This window comes from Periplaneta americana, chromosome 16 (assembly GCF_040183065.1).
Source record: "Periplaneta americana isolate PAMFEO1 chromosome 16, P.americana_PAMFEO1_priV1, whole genome shotgun sequence".
NCBI lineage: Eukaryota > Metazoa > Arthropoda > Insecta > Blattodea > Blattidae > Periplaneta > Periplaneta americana.
This window is the reverse complement of record NC_091132.1, coordinates 139455339-139472427: the sequence shown is the minus strand read 5'-3', so window position 1 is coordinate 139472427 and position 17089 is coordinate 139455339. Positions and strand designations below refer to the sequence as shown.

General features: G+C 35.6%; 2 protein-coding genes across 3 annotated transcripts in view; one reads left to right on the top strand and one right to left on the bottom strand.

Annotated features, from left to right (window-relative positions):
* The window catches only part of LOC138691267 (uncharacterized), a 29053-nt gene extending 20727 nt beyond the window's left edge, over positions 1-8326 (bottom strand). The window contains exon 1 of one of the 2 annotated variants that reach the window (XM_069813097.1): positions 8180-8326. The gene's annotated coding sequence lies outside the window, so the exon portion shown is untranslated. Of the gene's footprint in view, positions 1-7977; positions 8133-8179 lie in introns of those variants that run through there. The other variant, XM_069813096.1, reaches the window with a different exon arrangement.
* Positions 8327-12306: 3980 nt separating this feature from the next.
* On the top strand, positions 12307-15006 carry LOC138691266 (piggyBac transposable element-derived protein 4-like). Its single transcript, XM_069813094.1, has 2 exons — positions 12307-12543; positions 12634-15006. The coding sequence occupies exon 2, from the start codon at positions 12643-12645 to the stop codon at positions 13765-13767; it is 1125 nt and encodes a 374-aa protein (XP_069669195.1). The 5' UTR covers positions 12307-12543; positions 12634-12642; the 3' UTR covers positions 13768-15006.
* The last annotated feature ends 2083 nt before the right edge of the window (positions 15007-17089 follow it).

Sequence of the window (17089 nt, the reverse complement as noted above, 5' to 3'; positions counted from 1 at the left end):
AAATTTAAAATCACAATATTGTGTCATACTTTACTTATAATAACTATTCCTGATGATTATCTTACATATTTCCATAATATGAAAATAAAGTACATCTTATGTTAGTTAATTTTTATCATATATGTATGTATGTATGTATGTATGTATGTATGTATGTATGTATGTATGTATGTATGTATGTATGTATGAGCTATTCCATCTCAGATCGACCGAAATATAGAGAAAATACAATAAAACTTTCTTTTTTGTACGTAGAGAACTGTGATACAATGCTTTGTGCAAAGTTCGAGGCATCAGAACTTCATAGTGCTTAAATTAAAAATATTTAAATTTATCGTATTTTTATAAAATTTGCAACTTTAAACTGTTGTAGCTCCGAAACCCTTTCACCCAATGATCAAAGTCATGGTTTATTTGATGCTGAGAAATTAAAGTTTATATTTACATATAAACAGATTTTCTTACTTTTATGGAAATGGAGAAATTTAGATTTTTCCTAATTAAGACGCCTTTGACAAGGAAAAAATATTTTAAAAATATTTTTAAAATATATAGTTAGATTCCGCATTGAAAGAACAAATAAACACATATTTTTTACTGATGTCACATTGATAGGAAAGTATTGAAAATATCAAATAAAAAATAAATAGTACGCGCTTGAACTAACCAGCTGACTGTGAGGCGGGAGCTAGCCTAGGCAAGCAAGGCCAGGAGACAAACACGTGATGTGTCGTCTAGCAGTCATGGCTGTGTATGTATGTATGTATGTATGTATGTATACATATATGGCAAAATTGTTTCATTTTAAAATAGTATTCTGTATTAATATTTACATATTTGAAATCGTTATTAAATTTTACATCATCATCATCATCATCATCATAATCATCAAAGCTACTGGGGTGACTCAGTAGGTTAAGGCCCTTGCCTTCCGGTCTAACATTGCGCTCGGGCGCGGGTTCAACCCACGCTTGGGCTGATTACCTGGTTGGATTTTTCCGAGGTTTTCTCCAACCGTAAGGTGAATGCCAAGTAATCTATGGCGAATTCTCGGCCTCATCTCGCCAAATACCATCTCGCTATCATCAATCTCATCTACGCTAAATAAACTAGTAGTTAATACAGCGTCGTTAAATAACCAACTAAAAGAATCATCATCAACGTCAAGGATTGGTTCCTTTGGATCAGTTCCGATTCCATATTTTCACCAATAATTTTACACATAGATACATAAAAATTTCACTCGTGTCATTGAACATTCTTGTAAATGTTACTATTCTTCTTCGAAAGACCTTGAAATAACGCTGGCATAAGACAACGACTCTCTTTCGTTCCTGAGCTAAAAATCGTTCATCACGGCAATGCTTAATAAAAGAGAAAGTTTGTAGGTACCTCATTCAATAAATTACATACCTCTTGTTGATTTCTCTTTCTGTCGCCATATCCAATTATCCTATTATTTCTATCCTTTGTCTTTCAGTAGGGTTTACCGTAATGAACGATTTTCATCTCAGGAATCAAAAAGAGTCATTGTTGATTTACGTCAGTGTTTTATTATTTTCATGGTCCACTCAAATTAAACACACAAACTTATTTTTATTTTGTATCTAGGCCTTCGAAAGAAGCATAACAATTTACAAGAGAATATTCAGCGGCGCGAGTGAAATTTTTATGTGTTGGCCTATAGGCCTATATTATGTAAAACTGGAGATTTCAAATATGTAAGAATTCATATAATTTGACATTCAAAAAAGAAATATTTTTGGCGCACTCTGTATAACTTAATATTTTTGTAAGAACACTTCCGTAACATTGAATTATTTTCAACAACTTTTCTACATACCATTATTTTTCGTGAAACGAATATATATATATATATATATATATATATATATATATATATATATATATATACACACACACACACAGGATAATTCACGAGGATTCACCGTCATTTACGGAGCTTAATTCCGAAGACATTCTGAGGAAAAAAAAGTCATATAGACATGTGTCCTAATCTCAATATTTTCAGAGTTACATTAATTTGAAGTTGTTAATAAAATGCCTTTTTATTTAGTTTTACAAATAGAGAATGAACTATTCAGAAGTGTCATTTCTTTAATTGGCTAGTGTTCTGAAGCCAAAAATGTGCTGTTAATTGCTTTGTTTAGATTTTATTTTTCAATTTTTAACTAAAATTACATCATTCTTACGCACTTATCACAAAAATTGTTACAAATCATATGACTTTAGGTTCTTAATTCTTTACAGTTTAATTATGCATCCCAATATACAGTCTTAAAGAATTTACAAGAGTGGCGTGATTTGTAACAATTATTATTGTTGTGGTAAATGCGTGAGGAAATGTAATTTTGTAGTTAAAAATCGAAAAAAAAAAAAATCTGTAATAAGCAACTATGGAATTCACAACACATTTCTAGCTTCAGAATATTAGCTAATTAAAAAAAATGATACTCTTGAATACTTCATTCTTTATCTGTAATAATTTTTTACTCTTAAAACTCAAGAATAATGGCATTTTACAAACAACTTCAAATTAATGTAATTCTGAAAATATTGAGATTACGACAAATGTTTATATGACATTTTTGCTCAGAATTTCGTCGGAAATTAGATCCGTAAGGGACAGTAAATCCTCGTGAATCACCAGTATATATATATATATATATATATATATATATATATATATATATATATACTGTAGGCTATAGCAGATGTGATGTTAATTTTATCGCAATTAATTTATTCGAAGTATGCTTCAGCGCTCTGATTAAAGTAGTGATACACTGTAAAGCTGAAGTTCGCGAGTTCCAGTACTAACTACCACCACTACTACTACTACTACTACTACTACTGCTACTGCTACTACTACTACTACTACTATTACTACTATTACTACTGCTATTGTGTGGTTAGCACGAAAATCCCCTCTAGATGTATAATTGGCTTAGGAAAATCACTGTAGATCACAAATACATCACTATGCTGGGAATATACCGATCCTATACACTGGCCGAAATTTCAAGACAGAACTTCTTCTTCCTCATGAGAATTCGAACCAGCGCTCATACCGTAACGCTAATCTAAAACATGACGCTTCAACCACGTGACTAACGATGCAGGATTCGATTTCTAATAGTATCATCTAATTTCTTAAATTTATGAAATCCTTCCGGACGCCCCATGACACTGGGCTCTTTCAGTGGGAAGTGTGGTACCACAGTCTAGTATATACAGTCACGAAGCTCAATACGTAGTAAATATGCATCCATAGATAGTTGCTAACCACTAGGATCGCTACTATCGCCTCATTACAGACAATGAGAAATAGTACCTGCACAGTCTATTGTTCCTAGTACCCTCATAAACCCAAGCTTCGTGACTGTATATACTACACTGTGGTGGTGATGTAAAGACGTAATGACTATGTGTTCGAAATCTTAATTTATAAAATGCACATAAAATCTCACTGCAGGATGTGTTGTGCATTTTGACCATGTGCAATAAAACATCGTTTGTACTTTTAATGTGTAAAACTAAAGAAAGTTGAAAAAAAAAAAGACACACACGTTAGTGTTTCTTTAATTAAACTCATTTGTTTTGCCTCGCGTTTTAACTAGTAGACCACACAACAAACACATAGGAACGACATCTGTACTGCCATTAATATCTTTTAACTTCTGCCATTTTACCGCTTTTTTGCCTGTAATAAGACTACTACTTGATATAAAAAGGTTTTTATGTTTATTCAAAGACTTCACAAACGTAGAAATACTTTTTTATTACTTGTATTTTTTTTTTTTCGTATAATGTCTTGTGACAAAAGTTTCTTAAATATTCTCCTTATCATGTGTACAAATTCGATTTGCGTGTGTAAACGGTTGATATTGGAATTCATTCGAAGATGGAGTTTATGGCTATCAGTCTGTCCAAAACGAATCAGTAGCAGCAATGTTGTGATCCTGCAGAAATTGGTAGGTGAAACCATTCGCATCCTCCATGCAAGAACGAAAGGGCGGGAAAATAACGAGGGATGTTTCTTACGATTGTATTGGAGTTGGTTCCCAAATCTGTTGGTCGGTTCCCTACCATATTCCAGGAGGCGCTAGAGTTGGTTCTCATACTCTTGAAGGGGCGGTACAGGAGTTGGTTCACAAGTCAACAACATTTTTCTTTCCATTTTTCACAGACTGCTACTGTATCCCTCTGCAGCCTAATTTTAGAAATCAGATCCTCACAAACTACTGAAGCTACATTTATGAAAGCACCCTCTTTCTGTTGAGACTCTGATATGTTTTCTATTGTTACCACTGAAATATAGCGTCATACTTCCGTTGGCTTGAGTTAGTAAACAACGTGTATCTTTTTTTTTTTTTTTTTTTCTTTTTTCAAGTTTCTTTAGAATATCATAGTTACGAGTCGTTCTAAAAAAGTGTTCAACCTCACGAAAAATGTAGTCCACCGTTGTGGAGTAAAGATTAGCATGCCTGACTGTTAAACGAGCGGGCCCGGATTCAAATACTAGTTGGGACAAGTTACCTGGTTGAGGTTTTTTTTGGGGGGTTTTCCCTCAGTCCATTAAGAGCAAATGTTGAATAACTTTCGGCGATGAACCCTCAATTCATTTCGCTGGGATTATCACCTTCATCTCACTCAGACGCTAGATAACCATCGCAGTTGATTAACCGTCGTAAAATAAACGAAAGCTAAAGCGCAAATAAAATAAATAATACACTTCTGTGATAGGGAACCAATTCAAATAATGTTAAATTTAAGGACAAAATTTTACTGGAACCAACTTGAGTTCCGAAAGTTCGGCTTCGGAACTAACTCGAGAACTCTGTTCCTGATTGCATAACAACTTTCGGTGTTCCTGCAGCGAGTGCACTGGAAAATTTTACAGTATCGTTGTATAGCCAGAACTTGTTTCATATCTTTGCACTATTCAAGGAATCTTATAGTTGGAGAGTCAAAATTCGCGACTCGCGAAATCGCGAAAAACCTAAAAATCAAATAAACATAGTTTAAAACATGGTTCACATAAAAATATCACATAATTACACGTTTCAACTCGCGAAACAGTCGCGAAAAATCGCAAAAATCCTATTAATCGCGAATGTACCATATTTTCTGTCGTTATTCTTGAAAAGACGCAATTTTTCAGCAATTAATAAATACATTATCTAAATTTGGATATTTTAGAAGTTATGTTTGAAAAATGCACATAGTTAAAAATAGTCCTGGACTTCCAGTGCGAGAAGGTTTGCTGTCGTTACTTGGAGATCACAGTGATTTTGTGGACGGAGCACCCCAAACTATATGGGTTCCAGTTTCTAATGTTGACTGTGAACTTTTTTTTTTTCACAGTTTTCGTGTGTGCTAACAAATAGAAGAACAAACCTTACAATGACAAACTTAAGAACTATTGTCTGCATACAACTTTGAATGCTAAATAATGTTAAGTATCTTAGAATTATTGTCAACGTAAAACTTTGAATATATAATTATAATTGTCAATTATCTTAAGGAACATAATAGCCTAATTTTATAAAACAGGGTGAAAATTTCTGGTTTACTCATGAAATTTTCCTTTTTACTCAAGAATTTTTATCCTTTTTAACCAAGAATTTTAGCCCCTTTTAGTCAAGAATTTTGACTGTCTCTACTTATTGTCTATATGGTAAAAAGGATGAACATGAATTTGCAGACAATTTCCGAAGACGACTAAAGAACTAGAATGACTACCAACAGCATAAACAGAGTTTTCTCTAATATGCTTATTTTTACTTACAGAAATGGACTTAATTTATTGCTGTCCCAGTTGGTAATAAACTAATAAGTTATTCCTCATTCAAAGCAGGTAGACTCCATTTATAGAAACGGTTGTTGACAAATATTTACCACTCATTATACGTACATACACCACTTCTTGCGCTAAATCGGTGTCAATTACTAGGAACTTTCGTCGCTTCTTGCTATGTTCTAATACCGGATCAGGTTATGTGACAATTTCAAATTAATACAAGTAAGCGCCTTGGAATTATACATTTTTGCCTTAGGAAGTTTTAAAATAAAAACAAATTCTTTAATATTCAATTTCTGTTAAACAATCTCTCTTGGTGATGTACGGTTTATAGGCCTACTTTATATCATGGTATGGTACATTATACGGTGTGGAATACCGCCAATGGTTTCTGTGGTCAGAAATCATACCGTTAGTGATAAATGACATTCTGTCAGTGAAAAAATGTGATCCATAAAAATTTGAGTACTACCTGTTTGGTTCGTAAATCTAAACCACAGCCTTCTCGAACTGTATTCAACGTGTATTTAGACACGTTTATTTGATAAGTCAGCCCCTGAAAGACTTACAACAGCAATATTTCAAATATAGAAGCTGTGGTCCGTAGCTTTTGGTGGTCATTGTTGCCATTTTAGTGACTGTCATTTTTGTTGTTGTTGCACTTTTTTTTATTAACAATTAAGTAAGAAACTTTGAAGCTTTAACATTATTTTAAATGATAAGTTTCAATGGGCGTTGCAAAATAATCTAGTAAATAACTCAATTAACTTGAAATTATTCTATTGAGAAATTTAATGTGTTGCGTAAACTCCAAACATTCGCGTTGACTGCATGAAACAATTAATTGTATACATCAGGTTCGTTCCAACAGCAGTCAGGAACCGTCCGTAACCATCGTGAGCATGCGCAGTACAGAAAACGCGTTCCAACACAATCCGAACCAGTCCTGAACCGGAAACATGTACTGCAGTCGGGCGTTCCAACAAGCTTTTGACACGGGTTCGGATCGGTCAGAAATAGTCCGCGGATTGAGGCATGTACGGAAGAGTACGCAAGACGCGCATGAGCACAAGCTCACCAACGTCTCCTGGATACTGAAGAAAGACATGATCGATTGTTCACATCAATGAGGTTAAAGATGAAAAGTGACAGTACAGACGAATAATAAAACTAGAGATTTAATTTAAATTTTCGCCAAAAAGAAAGGGAATGGAAATTATTTGGGTATTGAAATAGTTAATTACAATTTCAATATGCGGCTTCGATTAAAAGTATAATAAATAACGTACATACATTAATAATAAAAAAAGAACTATTTTTAGATGAGAGTCCCCCAGTACACGACGTTGAATTGGCGGAATTCTTGCCTTCCATATTTTTTGTTATCTTTTTATAGAAAATGATCGAAATTCTATTTTCTACAATTAGAATTAGCTGCGAAACGATAATAATAAGCATCCCGTTCTTAGCAAAGATGATCACAGTTATAGCATCTCTGGATTTAGTACATAACGATCCGCGAAAGCGTTTCAACAGCGTCCAGTCCAGTTTCAATCCCACAGCAGATGCTCAACTAGCGCATGCGCATAAGATGGTAAAGGAACCGTACATGAACTGATCCATGAACCGCTTGTTGGAACGAACCTATTATGTATGTGTATGTTGTAAGGGAAAGGGTATGCCTTTTTTAAATCGGGGTATGCCAAAGGAAAATCTTGGGGTAGCATACCGCCTGTGTTTTTTCCCCACTTCCCTCACTGATTATATTTGTCATTTTATAACATTGTTGATAAAATGTGACAGTCTATTTTCAGACAGTCAAATTTTATAAAATTTCTAAAATATTATAATGTTGCTATAATATGTGTGAATACCATCATTCCCAATGAACTAGCATGTAGATATTGAATATGAACAAAATTCATTAAATACCGGTAGTAGGCCTAATGTCGCAAGGGGGGGGTGAAACTCCGAAATACTGAAATCGATTTTTTGCAATTTCATATTAAATTCGAAAAAAGAGAAAGTACCGCAAAAATCTTTAACTATTTTAATGTCAATTCGCATTTTGAAATAACTGTTGGATCACATTTTCACGACACGGTATTAGTTTATCGAAGTCACAAAACAATAAAGTACCACACTGGACTTACCTGGATATCGCAGCTATCTGTGTGCTTGTGAACGAGAATCAACCATAAGATGGAATAACAGTCGCGTTCTAGCACCTCACTTGTTTATAAGCCTGCGTTATTGGTCTGACTCTCCCCCCTCCCTTACCCCCCGTAAGTGAAAAGAGAGGATGATCCTTTCTTCTCCACCTTGTTGACCTGAATCCCCATCATCATGGTTTACCTGTCTGAGGCCAAGTAGTTATTTGCTGTCGGCAGAACGGAGGAAAAGTGGCTCAGTGAAGTCCGGCGAGGCGCGGCGAGGCGTCCAAGTTGTCATGCACAGCAACAATCAGGCCATAGGAGCTCTTGCGCCGCTCTCTACCTCCCCTCCTCCTTCCAACCCGCGTTGCAGGCGGGTTATCAACGCGTGTCTGCACCTCGTGTCTTCAAACCCCTTCGATGAAATGGAAAGTTGACCTTTATATGCCCGAATTTCGACCTTGTTTTCTCGTCTCTTTGTCCAACGCTTTGAAACAACGGCTAAGATATGATTAAAATGCAATTACACTATACAGGTAGGTAAATATTATTTATGAAACAATAATTTAATCTTTATTCAGTTGAAAGAAGAGCAGTTTGGCTTCAGGAAGGGACTACCTACTACGAACAATCGGCAAAAAATACCTGGAGAAGAATAAAGAAGTGTATGTAGTATTTGTGGAAGACACAAAGAACGCAACTAACCTAGAAAATGTTGACATAATGATAAATTGCACATAACAGACTCTTCCAATTTCCAGATGACTCGATAGTCAGGATAGGCTATATGATTCAATATATATTATTTTAATGTACCGAAGTACATATAATATTTCCATGCAGATATTCTGCGTCATCATGCGATGAAAGAGTAATGGAACGGAGAAAAATTCTCTCCGGCGCCGGGATTTTGAACCCGGGTTTTCAGCTCTACGTGCTGATGCTTTATCCACTAAGCCACACCGGATACCCACCCCGGCATCGGACAGAATCGTCTCAGATTAAGTTCCAACTCTTGGGTTCCCTCTAGTGGCCGCTCTCTGCACTACGTCATAGATGTCTACGAACGTAGGACTAAAGTCCACACATGTGCCGAGGTGCACTCGTTATGAGTGACTAGTTGGCCGGGATCCGACGGAATAAGCGCCGAACTTAATCTGAGACGATTCTGTGCGACGCCGGGGTGGGTATCCGGTGTGGCTTAGTGGATAAAGCATCAGCACGTAGAGCTGAAAACCCGGGTTCAAATCCCGGCGCCGGAGAGAATTTTTCTCCGTTCCATTGCTCTTTCATCGTATATGATTCAAGTTTCGTATTCTTCGTATCTTTTCCGCATGGTTTTTCTGTAAACCTGTCACTCAGTCACAATTGAGGGGTTCAGAAGCGAAGGGGTATAAGTACACTGTAGTTAATTTTGAGAAAAATGTGACTGAAAACGTTTAAGCTTCCGTAAATACCGTCAAGTTTTAATGTTATATTTTATTGTTTGATGTCGTTAAAAATATATCCCTTTGCAACTAAAATTTTTTTACGATTTAGCTTATCCTGAATGCACTTAAATCATTTTTTTTAATGTCACTTGTAACCCTATGCTCCTGACTCCCTCAGATTGTTCTTTCTAGCTTATTTCTTACAAAATTGAGTTATGGGCTGAATGGTGCTTTTTAGTTTCCCGTATGCGTGGAAGGCAAGAATACACTAATTTCGAAATTCATCTCCATTCTGGGGGCTGTTATAAAACTCGTGGAAGTCAGAACTCTACTTACTCCATGGAATAAGAGAGTTTTTGCATTCCAAGTTTAATTTCCCTGTATCGCTCAACTAGCTGACTAAAATGATACGGTATTCAGAATCTCACAAAAATCTATAAAATCCATGTAAGTAAGACTATGAAAGGCACAATATGGAGTCGATTTAACTTCCAGAAACCCAATTCAGATGCATTATTCCCCAGTCAACTAAAGTAAAATTCAGCATTGCCATTGAAAGAAGAAAGCAAAAGGACTTGCAAAATTTAATGGTTTATTTCCGAGGAAAGTAGGATGTATTATCAAAGTCTGTTTTTTGGACAGTAATAATCAAGAAGCACAGGAAGAACATGAGGGTGAGAGAAAAAACAGAATCTGTAACATGAATCAGACTGTGTTAACATTTTAATATTGTTTGTGGTTTTATTTGTGTATTTAGATGTGATTTGTGGTAATTTGTGATCTTTTGTCTCACATATTTGAAATTTAAAAAAAAATTAGCAGTGTTAATCTTAGTAACAAACTTCCATTTTCTCGTATATTCCAATGTTTCACAAGGTAATTATGATATACACAGTACTTACCTTTTTTCTTCATATGGCTCATATTTATTTTATTTTATTTTATTGGGTTATTTTACGATGCTGTATCATATAAAATCATACATTTCCACTACCCAAATTATAGTCCTGGAATTGTCTTAGCTTTCCGTTGTCGTAGGTAAATATTATAATATGTCTAAAATTTAATATATAGACCTACAGATTGTGTAAATGTCTGTGAATTCTTTACCGGCAATAACAATAAACGCGCAAACTTCACTTACCTTCATTAGGAGGATTATAAAGAGAGTTGCACAGGAAACCGTGTCAAAAACACATTTATTATATATTACGTGGTGCAATTCTTGCATTGTGATCAATTCTCGTTTGTGTGCAAAAGTGTACTACATAAAGCTTATAAATTATTCCTTGGAGAGTAGCTACCACACACCTAGCTGAATGTCTCAAGCAGCGGTGTATATTAATTCAAGTCCGTAAATGGCTGGACCGTTCAGCGGGCAGATTGCTGTGCGCGCGGGTTAAATTTCCTCTCTTAAGGTGCGTACACACTTAGCGAACGAACAACGAACGAACGACAAACGATTGTATTCGCTGATTGAAATCGGTACGTGTGTACGTCGCAGCAAAGGCAAACCGATCGTTTGATTTGCCTTCGGAAGTGATCCGTCGCTTGTCGGTACATCAAAGGAAGTTCGTACTCGTTGTGGACGGGATTTGCCACTAGCTTGTAGTTCGTAGCAGAACGCAGCGCTTAGTTCAATTTCACCAACAGGATGTCGAAACTGGAGTGGACGGAAGACGATGTTATAACTCTTATTAATGCACATGGGAGCAGGAAACTTTATGGAATCCCAAGCATCCTACTTACCACAAGAAAGTAAGAAAATGTGATGTTTGGGAAGCTATTGGAAAGATGTTCAGCTGCAAGATAGGCGAGTCAAACACGCGCAAAATTTTAAAATTATTTTTGTTTATTTATTTTCAGTGGATACATGTTTGTTGTTTATTGTAGGGACCAGAAGTCAAAATGAAAATTGAGTCCATACTGACATCACTCCGGAGGGAAAGACAGAAGTCCACAAAAAGATCTGGAATGGAGAGTGATGAAGTGTACGAGTCAACTTGGTTCGCGTATAAACATATATCGTTTCTTTTGGACAAATTCACGCCCAGAAAAACAAAGTTCCAACGTTGTGGTCACAAAATAAATTATTGGCACTGAAGAGTGCCTTTTCGTAAGCATGATGCGCATTCGACACAGACAAATCCAGTTTTTTAGTATTTTAAGATAATTATTGTCAGTGAGGTATCCGTGTACTGAAACTTTCTCCTGTCTTGCAGTCGTACCTTAATAAAATCTTCCAGTTCCTCAATTATAGCTGTACATACTTCTGGAACAATCCTGGTAATTAGCTGTTTCGACACCTTGAATAAATACATTAAAATTGTATACGAATTTCCTGTAGCGAGATATCGAAGTGTTAATGCTAGTCTTTCCTGAATAGGTATTGCTTCTCGCCAGCCTGTATCTTTCTTGGAAATTTTTGGCCTTATTTTGCATTTCGAAGTCTGTTTCTGAAATGCGACAGAAGTTGTGACTATCCCGATTCCATTCGACGTAAATAATGTAGCAAGTCAGTGCCTCTATATCGATTGCGACTTTCGTAGAGTGGCGTCTGCCACCATCGCCTTTTGATTTTTAACTTTCTTTTTGTTAAACTGCCTATAATAATAACAACGGCTGCGCTTCCTATAGTTATATTTCCGTTGTCTTTATTGCGGATCATCAGCGAACGTGAATGTTTTCTGACAATTTGCTGATGATTTGAACGTTGCTCCAAACAGCGAACGAACAACGAAGTTTTTCTTCATCATTCGTTCGTTGTTCATTCGCTAAGTGTGTACGCACCTTTACTAGAACGCATTGAAAGAGGAGTAGCGGTGCAATGGTTAAGTACAGCAGCGATATATGGAACAAGAAGGAGGTATGCTGTCCTTAACCCTTCAGTACTCGCGTGGATTACAATAGTAATCCACTGATATTTAATCCTGTATTACGTCACCGCCTGCAGCACTGCGTAGCTGAGCGTCAATGCAATTTCTCGTCACAGTCTAAGTGAGGCATTACTGGTGTTTAGACGTATTTGTCGCAACGCTTTGGAAAGTTATACGGAGTTTTATCAAGTTATACGCAGTTTTTCCGAGTGGATTACCATTGTAATCCACGCGAGTACTGACGTCAGTTTCTTACTCAGGTAAGTGAAATAGTTTTTATATGGTTATGAGTGATGCAATGCAGGAACTTTATGAAAAAAGTGTGTGATATTGTTCCATCCTCTTTGTAGTTGGCTCCAATGGGCACGGAAAATACAAGCAATATTTGCAAGTGGCTAGATGAAGATCTGGATGTTGGCATTGAAAATGAAAGTGATGATGAAAGCAACAAAGAAGATCTTTTGAATGAAGTTCACGATTCTAATTCAGAACAAGACAATGAGGAGGAGGATGATGATTATGGTGATGGTGATGAAAGACTAATGTCTATAAATGATGGAAACTGCTATACGGGAAGAGACAACACTACAATTTGGCAGGAAGAACCAGTATCTCTACGAGGGAGAAGAAGAGCACAAAATATAGTGATTCATTTACCGGGCCCTAAAAGAGCTGCAAAAAATGCGCGGACACACACAGAGTGTTTTGACTGCTTTATTGATCAGACAATAATCAATGTAATAGTAAGGTGTACTAATATTTATATTGAAAAAGTGAAGCGTAATTACGGACGTGACAGAGATTGCAAATTAACAAATGACGTTGAAATTCGAGCACTCTTAGGTATTTTGTATCTTGCTGGTGCTTTGAAATCGGGAAGACTGAACGTAAGAGAACTATGGGATAAAAATGGCACAGGTATAGAGTCAATTTACCTGACTATGACCTACAATAGATTCCAATTTTTGTTAGGATGTCTACGCTTTGATAACATTCATGACAGGCAGGAAAGGAAAGAAATTGATAAACTGGCTGCTGTACGTGAAGTGTTCGAGTTATTTGTTCAGAATTCACAAAGGTGCTACATTCCAAGCGAATATGTAACTACAGACGAGCAGTTGGTTGCATTCAGAGGACGATGTCCCATGAAAGTGTATATACCTACTAAACCAGCAAAATATGGGATCAAAATTTTTGCTATGGTGGATGTGAAAACATATTACACTCATAACTTGGAAATTTATGCTGGTATTCAACCAGATGGTCCATTTCACCAAAGTAACAGTGCACATGCAGTGGTGAAGAGGCTGGTTCATCCCATCAAAGGAACAGGAAGAAATGTGACCACCGATAACTGGTTCACGAGCATACCTCTGTGTTTAGATCTTCTAGAAAATGACAAAATTACACTTGTAGGAACCTTGAAAAAAAAACAAAAGAGAAATCCCTCCTCATTTCACAACTACTCAAGACAGGGAAGTTAACAGTACATTGTTTGGATTCAATGAAAACTGCACAATTATTTCGTATGTACCGAAGAAAAACAAAACAGTGTTAGCATTATCAACCATGCATTATGATAAGGCAATGGATGAGGAAACAGGAGGAAGCCAGAAGCCTGAAATAATATTTTTTTATAATAGAACTAAATGTGCTGTGGATGTCCTGGACCAGTTATGCTCAGCCTATGATGTAAGCAGAAATTCACGCCGCTGGCCTCTGACTATTTTCTTTGACATACTGAACATAGCAGGTGTCAATGCTCTTGTTGTTTATTCTGCAAACAAACAAAAAATTCTACGGAAAAACTTCCTAAAAACCCTTGCTCTGGACCTAATGAAGCCACTAATTTCCGAGCGTATCACCCAACAGACAATTCCAAGAGAAATAAAGAGAAGAGGAGAGCAACTGTTAGGCATTCCACAAACAGGTCAAGAAGAAGGAACACGGCCAGAAGGTATTGGTAGGTGCTACATGTGTGGTAGAACAAGAAACAAGAGCACAAGACAATCTTGTTCCCAGTGCTTGAAGAGAATTTGTCCTACTCATTCAGATGTAATTTGTTTGAACTGTGTAGAAGATATGCATAGGCCTACTCAGATAATTGAATCAGATGTAGATTAGACTCACGTGTGTAAAGTGTGAAATGCAAACATAAACATGAAAGTGCATCAATATCCTTCTTACAATACACAAAAACATCTGTAAAATATTATAAGTGAAGTGAGAATGATTGTTACATCCCTGAATTTTTTCATTGCTACACCCCTGAGTGAGGTATTCGGTTATCAAATATGACGTAAGTAAGGTCAGCAGTAGTGAACTTGCGTTTCCCGTGGGAGAGATTAAGAGAGATCAAGAGTTCAGATGACCTTCAAACATCGAGTGAGCAACAATGCTAGATAACCTACATAATTATGATAGTGAACTAACTCATAACTATGATGCAACAATAAATTATGACTCAAAGACACGACCAGTGTTGAAATATTATGCAAACATGTCACTTGAATGCAATTTGTGTACTATCCATTTCATTATTAATATTTATATTTAATACGTTCCGTTATGCGTACCATATCTATTCTTATTACTGTAATAACTGAAAACAATATATTTCTTAACATTTAAATCTAATTCCAATGTTTAAACATTGTCTGTAAACAAAAACAAATGTGGATTACCATTGTAATCCAGGTGAGTACTGGCGTTACGGAATTTAACGCGAGTAACGAAGGGATGTGGAAAGCATTGCATTATTTAGAAATGAACTATTCAGAGTCACTAAATGGAAATGATTCAAAATGACTGCCACAAATATGTGAGTAGTACCAAAAAATTTTACAGGCGGGAATGGTAGATTTAAACAGAACAATAATCCTTATGGTGGGATTCTGAAGCATATACTCGCTGGACAGGCTGGTCATTTGTTGAAATAATACACTAAGGCAAATATGGGTATTTTCATTCAGGGTATTATGGGCACAAGCATTGAATGCTAGTTTTGAAATCGTTCATTCATATTTTTCTATAGAATAAAATTTTAAGAGGCAAATATTATTTATATAATTGAAATTTACTCATATACACTTAATTATCTAAATTATTGTCAAATACAGAGTCCTACTTATTCTAACTTTTCATTCAAATTTAAAAAATAATAATATTTGATGATTTCGTAACTTCCTTCTCAACACCAGGAAAGTCGTATAATAATTGTTTATATTCATTGCTATAATTTTATTCATTATAATACAAATTATATATAAAATTTAGTTTATTTGAAATGGAATGTTATCTTACACAGAAACTAGACTATTTTCTTTTGTTTTCATTTGCTTGTCTGAAGTTGCCGAAAGAGTGGCACTAAGAGCCAATAAATTTAGGAAATCAGCAACTTGAAAACACTTGGATACGAACTCATCTTCTTCAACAAATTTAATGCTTGTTGCATTTGTCCTGCATGTGGAGGAAATTTTTATACTGAGCAAAATGGAGAAAAGTGAGTACAATGTGAAGGATTATGCTCTTATTGGTACAATGAAGAATGTGTTGAGATGGAAATTGAATCATTTTTCTGTGATAGCTGCAAGAAATGAATTTAGAACATTATTTTGGCTTCTTTTGCTTTTGTTCTTAGTTTTTTAGAGATTTATACCATTTGAAATAACATTTGTTAATACTTAAAGTATTTGTCATAGTCTTTCTTCCTCATTGAATAGGCCTATGTTAAATCAATTTTTAATGTAGTCTCAATATTTATTTAAATATCAGTTTTTTTTTTTTCATTTGGTCAGTGTTCTGTTACTTCACCAGAATTCTGTGAATGGTTAGTGTAGGAAGCATTAAATGTATGTAGTTTGTATTAAATATATGGTTGAAAATTTAAAATGCTTTCTATACTACTATTATCAACATATGTGCCCACATTATACATACAGTGCAGATAATATGGGCACTTGTAAGGTTCTAGTAAAAAGCATATATATGCGACATATAATAATTTTAACATTTGAATGGGTTTTGCCTTTTAAACTAGATACACTCTAAAATGTTGAAAGTTCGTAAACTGTTATCATTACTCAAGTGCAAGATATAGAGTAAAAGGCCTTATGGTGCCCATATTTGCCTGACTTTCCCTATATTGTCAGTGTACAGTGAGATGTTCTGAACCAAGTTGTGGCAGAACATAATTTTGAATTAACTGTAATTTTCAAGTGGAGTGCAACGGCAGTTCGGAGCATTTCAGATACAAGCAAAGATTTGAGCGGGAAGAAGATAGAAATATGTTAATGAAAATTTATCCATATTTTCATTAGTCTCTCTTCAAATCCATATCAGTAAGCCTGTAAAAAGAATCGTGTGGCAAAATCTCCGGGCATCTTCTACGAGATTTTGCATATCCATTAAAATCTTCTTCCAGAAAGAAACGTCACAGTTAACCACAGATGAGACAGATAAAGCTCAACAGCGAATCAGTGTTGTGGGACCTACCAAGATACTTACTCAAAGAGAGAACAAAAGTCTAAGAACTACAATATTGGGGTGCACTGCCCAAAGATTTGAATAAGGACTCAGCGACGAAGGTCACAAACGTTGCGGACACCACAGCTTACAGTTTCAATCACTCCATACTTCACGTCTGGATTCGTTGTTTCGAATATCTTCTACATACCGCCTACAGATTAAAGAATAAAAATGTCAAACTGACAAATCAAAGTGTGAATACAGGAAGGAAGTAATTAGAGAAAAATTTCGAAGTGAAATGGGTCTTCTGGTTGATATAATGAAACCTTGATGTGGAGC

Coding starts and splice junctions, on each gene's coding strand:
- LOC138691266 (XM_069813094.1), top strand. CDS start 12,643: ATGGGCACGGAAAATACAAGCAATATTTGCAAGTGGCTAGATGAAGAT.